Here is an 8,011-nt window from a genome sequence, read left to right on the forward strand (position 1 = left end):
TTTTATTTTTCCAAAGGACCAACAAAGCAATAGGCGTGGATTTTTTAAAGAATATTTTTGAAGGACTAGAAAAGATTTTTTTTATTTTTCCAAAGGACCAACAAAGCAATAGGCGTGGATTTTTTAAAGAATATTTTTGAAGGACTAGAAAAGATTTTTTTTATTTTTCCAAAGGACCAACAAAGCAATAGGCGTGGATTTTTTAAAGAATATTTTTGAAGGTCTATTAAGAATATTTTTGATATTTTTTCAAAAATTTCCCCAAAATAATAATAAAACAATTTTGTTTAATTTGTAATATATATTTTTTTATTTAATTTTATATTTTGTTTTTGAATATTTTAAAATTCTAATATTTTTCAAAATCCTAAATTCGACACATTTTTCAGTGCCTTGATTCCCTTGGTGTTTTTTATTTGTATCTGCCTTCAAAGTAAGACCCTCCTGCTTTGCCTTATGTGCAAAGCTGGTGAAGATGCTGCTGCCTTAGGTCAAACCCTGCGGCCACTGGCTGATGAATGAAGAAATCCCGCCAAATTTTTGTTTGCTTAGCATTTAAAACGCTGATCTCATTTTCTGTGTTTGCAATGAGATGGTAAAACGCTGACAATACCTCACCCAACGAGGTTGGCTAAATTCATGAGGTCCCTACTCGTCTTGCTGACTTAGAAACGACACCTCCAATTGTTCATTGAGCCAATTGTGATGCTCCTCTTCGGTCATACAACCCAGGATGACAGTGGGAACAGTCGGCTTCTTGATTGGGGTGCTGGTCACTTTCAGGCCGCTATTCGGTGGCAGTGATGATCCGGCTGATTTTTTGCTATTGAAAATAATTTTGCGTACAGTTTTCAATAGCTTCTTCATGCTGGAGGCCGGAGTCAGTGATGATTTGTCCATGCTTTTGCTGGTGTTGTTGTTGATGTAGAAAGAGGTTGAGTTGAAGCTGCTGGAATTGTTGTAGACGGCAGACATTTTGGTTGAATTTTTAGTTTTTTTTTACGGAAACTGGAGCTGTTAATGCTTGCAAAGGCAATGAGCGATTGATGCTCGTTTCGCCATCTAGGAGTGGTATTTATACCCAGATCCTTGGGCCAGGACCTTTTTTGCCAGCAACATGCCATTTCATTTGCTCCTGTGTGCTTTTAGGTGATTTTCTTAATTTTAGGGGTTGATTTGCGCTTCGCTTTTGTCCTGCCATCAATGGTTTTCAGGTCACTCGAATTCAAAGGAATTCTACCTGCTTGTCTTTTTTGATTTGTTGTTGTTATGGTGCATAACCAGTTTTGTCTCTCCTAAAGTGGACCTTTTTCTGGATTTCTCGGTTCTGTCAATTTGTTAAGGGTCTCAAATTGCTTTGCTTTATCTTGGGTTGTTATTTTAGGTTCGATCCCTTTTTGTTCTATTTTTTTCGACTCTCCTTCCAAAAAAGATTTATCTTTTTTTGGTTGGGTTGTTGAACAATTTTATGCTTTCAGGTTATTTTACCTGCTTACCTGTATTTTCGGTTTGCCTTTTCTCTAGATTTTGGTTTTGTTGTTTTTCATTAATTTTTTTTGGTTATTTGGGGTTAAAATATTGCCTTTATGCTGTCCTTTTTTTGTTGTTGCCTTGTCCTCAATTTATTATGAAATATTTTTCAATGACACTTTAATCACTTGAAGTATTTTGAATGCGTTTTTTCTTGGTTGCCGTTTTTCGCAAAATACCATTAAGACAAGAGCAGGGACGTAGTGGAATTTACAGGCCATTTGTTAAGGGCCTTCGAGGATATTTTGACATTCTATAGAAATTTGAAGGATCTGTCAAATATAGTCCTTGAAAAATATTCTTTAAAAAATCCACGTTTATGGGCCAGATAGTCCTTGAAAAATATTCTTTAAAAAATCCACGTTTATGGGCCAGATAGTCCTTGAAAAATATTCTTTAAAAAATCCACGTTTATGGGCCAGATAGTCCTTGAAAAATATTCTTTAAAAAATCCACGTTTATGGGCCAGATAGTCCTTGAAAAATATTCTTTAAAAAATCCACGTTTATGGGCCAGATAGTCCTTGAAAAATATTCTTTAAAAAATCCACGTTTATGGGCCAGATAGTCCTTGAAAAATATTCTTTAAAAAATCCACGTTTATGGGCCAGATAGTCCTTGAAAAATATTCTTTAAAAAATCCACGTTTATGGGCCAGATAGTCCTTGAAAAATATTCTTTAAAAAATCCACGTTTATGGGCCAGATAGTCCTTGAAAAATATTCTTTAAAAAATCCACGTTTATGGGCCAGATAGTCCTTGAAAATATTCTTTAAAAAATCCACTTTTATGGGCCAGATAGTCCTTGAAAAATATTCTTTAAAAAATCCACGTTTATGGGCCAGATAGTCCTTGAAAAATATTCTTTAAAAAATCCACGTTTATGGGCCAGATAGTCCTTGAAAAATATTCTTTAAAAAATCCACGTTTATGGGCCAGATAGTCCTTGAAAAATATTCTTTAAAAAATCCACGTTTATGGGCCAGATAGTCCTTGAAAAATATTCTTTAAAAAATCCACGTTTATGGGCCAGATAGTCCTTGAAAAATATTCTTTAAAAAATCCACGTTTATGGGCCAGATAGTCCTTGAAAAATATTCTTTAAGAAATCCACGTTTATGGGCCAGATAGTCCTTGAAAAATATTCTTTAAAAAATTCTTCTGTAAATTTTTATAGCCCCCGAGGGCCCATGAAAAATTTTCTATAGAATTTTATAGGCCCCGGAGGCCTATGAAAAATTTTCTATAGAATTTTATAGGCCCCGGAGGCCTATGAAAAATTTTCTATAGAATTTTATAGGCCCCGGAGGCCTATGAAAAATTTTCTATAGAATTTTATAGGCCCCGGGGCCCTATGAAAGTTTATCTATAAAATTTTATAGGCCCCGGGGGCCTATGAACATTTATTTATAAAATTTTTGTAGGCCCCGGGGGCCTATGAAAAATTTTCCATATTTTTTATAGGCCCCGGGGGCCTATGAAATATTGTCTATAGAATTTATAGGCCCCGGGGGCCTATGAAAAATTTTCTATAAATTTTTAAAATCCACGTTTATGGGCCTGATAAATGTTTTTTCTTAAATTTTTATAGGCCCCGGGGGCCTATGAAAAATTTTCTATAGGCCCCCGGGGTCTATGAAAAATTTTTTATAATTTTTTATAGGCTCCGGGGGCCTATGAACAATTTTCTATAAATTTTTATAGGCCCCGGGGGTCTATGAAAAATTTTCTATAGGATTTTATAGGTCCCGGGGGCCTATGAAAAATTTTATATAGGATTTTATAGGCCCCGTGGGCCTATGAAAAATTTTCTATAGGATTTTATAGGCCCTATAAATTTTTATAGGCCCCCGGGGGCCTATGAAAAATTTTCTATAAATTTTTATAGGCCCCGGGGGCCTATGAAAAATTTTCTATAAATTTTTATAGGCCCCGGGGGCCTATGAAAAATTTTCTATAAATTTTTATAGGCCCCGGGGGCTTTTTCTATAAATTTTTATAGGCCCCGGGGGCCCATGAAAAATTTTCTATAATTTTTTATAGGCCCCGGGGGCCCATGAAAAATTTTCTATAAATTTTTATAGGCCCCGGGGGCCCATGAAAAATTTTCTATAAATTTTTATAGGCCCCGGGGGCCTATAAATTTTTATAGGCCCCGGGGGCCTATGTAAAATTTTCTATAAATTTTATAGGCCCCATGGTGCCTATGAAAAATTTTCTATAAATTGTTATAGGCCCCGGGGGCCTATGAACAATTTTCTATAGACTTTTATAGGCCCCGGGGGAATATGCTTTAGACGTATTGTCTATATCTATGATATCCTTTTAAAAAAATCTTATGGAATATGAGGCCCTCCATTGACTCTCCCTCAAATCCTCCACTGCTTTGAAATCTGCAACAATGCGTTAAAGCGTTGATGCCAATTTTTTCTCTCGAACATTTTTTGTTGCCAGTACAGTTTCCAATCTTTGCTTGGCAATTTTTTTTCCTTTTTGCTTTTTTCGCAGTTTTTGAAAGATGTTGAAATTTTGGACAGTCTTTTGTGGTTGTTTTGCTTTGGCTTCGAAAATTAAAGATGAGTCGCTTTTGTGGTTCGAGACAATAAAACAAAATTGTGGATGTGTGCCGTTGTTTGTGTTTCTGGTCTTTTAACTCTTTGAGTCGCAGATTGGTTTTTTTATTGCAAAAGATTTTTTTTGTATTTTTGTTTCTTAAATTCAAAAGATTCGTGTCATGTCAGTTTTTTTGTGGCACGGTCTTGATGAGGATCTTTTTTCATTTATTTGTGGAATGGGTTTTAATTTGTTTATTTTTGTTCTTCTTCAATTCTTATTTTGAAAACAAGTGTTAAATTATGTAATAGGATTGGATTGAATTTTTAAAGAGATTTTTTGTTAGACAATAAAATTTGGCAAGGGATTAGAGGAATGTGATCAAGAGATCATGGAATATCCTTTGAAAAAGGACAATTGTTTGGTGTTTTATGGATTTACTTATATTCTATGGAGGTCTTTAATTATATAATTAATTTAATAGACACTCAGCTATGAATAGAAGGATTGTGGAAGGAATATTTTTAAGGACTCCATAAACGAGGATTTTATAGAGGATATAGGTAGATTTTTTAAAGAATTTTTTTCAAAGGACCATCGGACCAATAAAGTAGGATTTTTTAAAGAATATTTTTTTCAAGGACCAAGGAGACAATAAATGTGGAGAAAATTTTTCCAAAGACCTCCAGACCAATGAAAGTGGATTTTTAAATAGACATAATTCCAAGGACCAACAGCCCATAAAACGTGGATTTTTTAATAATATTTATTATTAAAAATATTTGTTTCCATGGGCAAGGGTCCAACAGACCAATAAACGTGAATTTTAAAAGGGTTATATTTTTGAAGGACTATTAGAGGATATTTTTCCAAAGGACCAACAAAGCAATAGGCATGGATTTTTTAAAAAAATATTTTTGAAGGACTATTGGAAGATTTTTCGAATATTTTCCCAAAGGACCAAAAAAAAAAACAATAGGCGTGGATTTTTTAAAGAATATTTTTGAAAGACTATTAGGAGATTTTGAAAAATAATTTTTCCAAGGACTATCAAAGCAATAGGCGTGGATTTTTTAAAGAATATTTTTCAAGGACTATTAGAAGATTTTGACAAACATTTTTTTTAAAGGACTATCAAAGCAGTAGACGTGGATTTTTTAAATAATATTCTTCAACGACTATTAGAAGATTTTTACAAATAATTTTTCCAAGGACTATCAAAGCAATAGGCGTGGATTCTTAAAGAATATTTTTGAAGGACTATTAGGAGATTTTTTCTTATATTTTTTCCAAGGACTATGAAAGCAATAGGCGTGGATTTTTTAAAGAATATTTTTCAAGGACTTTTAGTAAATCTTTAAAAATATTTTTCCGTGGATTATCAAAGTAATAGGCGTGGATTTTTTAAAGAATATTTTTCAAGGACTTTTAGTAAATCTTAAAAAATTTTTTTCCGTGGATTATCAAAGCAATAGGCGTGGATTTTTTAAAGAATATTTTTCAAGGACTTTTAGTAAATCTTTAAAAATATTTTTTCCGTGGATTATCAAAGCAATAGGCGTGGATTTTTTAAAGAATATTTTTCAAGAACTTTTAGTAAATCCTAAAAAAATATTTTTTCCGTGGATTATCAAAGCAATAGGCGTGGATTTTTTAAAGAATATTTTTCAAGGACTATTAGTAGAGCTTTTTGTTTTCAAGGACCAACAGACCAATAAATATGGATTTTTAAGGAAAATTTTTTCAACAGACCAATAAAGTTGGACTTTTCATTATTTTCTTTCCAAGATTCAAGCAGAAATGCATTTCATAGAAGCCAACCACCATCCAATTGTTCAAAGATTTTTTTTAACGAAATTTCTATAGATCCACAGATTAACTTCAGAGATCCTCACAGTCATAATTTTTCAATTTTTATTTTTTTTACTTAATAATACCAACAAATTGAATATTCAATTTGAAAAAACAATAGCCTCCCATTAATGGCCTCACATTAACAACGCCTCGAAACAAAAGAAGAATTCATTAATATTTTTTTATGAACAAATGATAACAGATTAACCAACAACGCCTATTCAAAAAAAAAAAAAAAAAAACAGAAAACATAAAACTGTCAAATTCATTTCAGTTCTAATCTCAAAAACAATAAAAAATAATGGAAATGAGAATTACAAAATTGATTTCACAATGCATTTCCATTTCAGAACACAGCCAGCCAGAATCATTAATAGAACCCCACAAGGGAGCGTTTTACGTTGAAGTCTAGGTTATCCCCAAAATAACCTTTTTTTCTTGGCTGACCCCCAATGAACTTTAATTTTGAAATGATGAACATTATCATCATCAACAGCGGCCTAAGGCAGTGACACAGTGTGAAGGTAGTGGTTTTGTTGTTGTTGTTGTTTGTTAAAATAACCCAAACATTTTGAATAATGCAAATGCATTATTTCGATATTCTTCATGGCAGTTCAGTTCAGAATATTACGGGGCATAGTTGTGTGTGTGTGTGTTGAATAGTATGTAAATTTGTATGTGTTTGCATTATTCATAAGTTTAGCCTTTCTGTCCCCCCATAAAAATAAATGGCCATCAGCTAAAAGGGATTTTTCAGAATAACAGGCTTGAGACAGAGATGGGATGAGCAATATGTTTATATCCCACAACACTATGTGGGATATCGCGAAATAATGGTGCATACATATTTTATCCCATGCGATCAAATTAAACCTAAAAGCAAGTTCAAGAAATTTTAGTGAAAATCGGTTCAGATCCTATGTTTATATTTTTAAATTTCTTTTTTTTTTCATCCACTACTTGTATTTTTTAAATATTTTTATTCCTTAAAATAATCTACATATATTTTATTATTATTTTTTTTTAATTATTTTTTTTCATGTATTTTTTCATTAAAAAGACCTAAATTTTTTCTTTTAAAAATTCCTTATATTTTTAAATCAATTAATTATATAATTTTTTGTTATTTCATCCATATAGCCCTTAAAATCAGTCATTTCAAACACCCATCTCTGTCCATTCACTCATTTACACTCACTGCTTTAAATGTTCTCGCTTGGGTTCATTACGCTCGCCCCCTTTTACACATTATGAACCGAAGTAGCAACAAAAACAACAACAGCAACGGCAGCGACAACAAAAAACACCATTCATTTATATGTGTGCATGGAATTAATTACACATTCTCGATCATCTCCATTACTCCATTGTATTGAGCTGAGTTACTGTTGTTGAGAACGCTCTTTGCCCTACAAGAGAACATTATGCATTAGAGATGCATTGGATTGGAGGGGGGAGAGATTAAAAAACTTTGGATTTTTTGTAATCTCAGTGCGTAGCAAACATTGTTGTTTTAGAATGGTGTTGGTGTTGTTTTGTTTTTCTTATATCTCCTCGGATGACAATGTTGCTGAGGCTTAGTGAGATGTGTAAGGAATTGTTGTTGCTCAGAGCCCCCATCCACATTGTGCATTTTAATGTGTTTTTAAGCATTGGATAGGGGTTTGACAGAGAGAGCAAGAAGGGGACATTTGGGTATGAAATGCAGGCAATTATGTGTGTGTGTGCTGTGGAGAAGGAAATGCGATATGCCATCATATTAAATGTGTGATGAGGGGTACACTGGGAAAAAATCGAAGGTAATTATTAAAAATAATATAAATAAAGTAATAAAATAAATAAATAGAATATATACAAGAAAATAAATAAGAGAATAAAATAAGTAAAACAAATAAAAGAAATAAAAAAGAATAAAAGAAATAAAATATAATAAAATTTAATTAATAAAATATATAAAAAATAAATGAAATATTAGTTTATTTATTTATAATTATTTTATTTATTAGTAAAATCTTATAAAGTAAATAAAATACATAAAATAAAATATATAAATTAAAAAAACTTAAAAATTCAAT

At 32.2% G+C, this 8,011-nt stretch overlaps 1 protein-coding gene across 1 annotated transcript; it reads right to left on the bottom strand.

The window, feature by feature from the left end:
- Positions 1-281: 281 nt before the first annotated feature.
- Positions 282-1,031, bottom strand: LOC105262448 (uncharacterized). Its single transcript, XM_011297511.3, has one exon. The coding sequence runs from the start codon at positions 973-975 to the stop codon at positions 649-651; it is 327 nt and encodes a 108-aa protein (XP_011295813.1). The 5' UTR covers positions 976-1,031; the 3' UTR covers positions 282-648.
- Between the last annotated feature and the right edge of the window lie 6,980 nt (positions 1,032-8,011).

Source organism: Musca domestica, unplaced genomic scaffold (assembly GCF_030504385.1).
Source record: "Musca domestica strain aabys unplaced genomic scaffold, Musca_domestica.polishedcontigs.V.1.1 107, whole genome shotgun sequence".
In the NCBI taxonomy this organism is placed as follows: Eukaryota; Metazoa; Arthropoda; class Insecta; order Diptera; family Muscidae; genus Musca; species Musca domestica.

What these genes read in the sequence shown, in the direction of transcription:
- LOC105262448 (XM_011297511.3), bottom strand. Translation starts at nt 975, where the DNA reads ATGTCTGCCGTCTACAACAATTCCAGCAGCTTCAACTCAACCTCTTTC.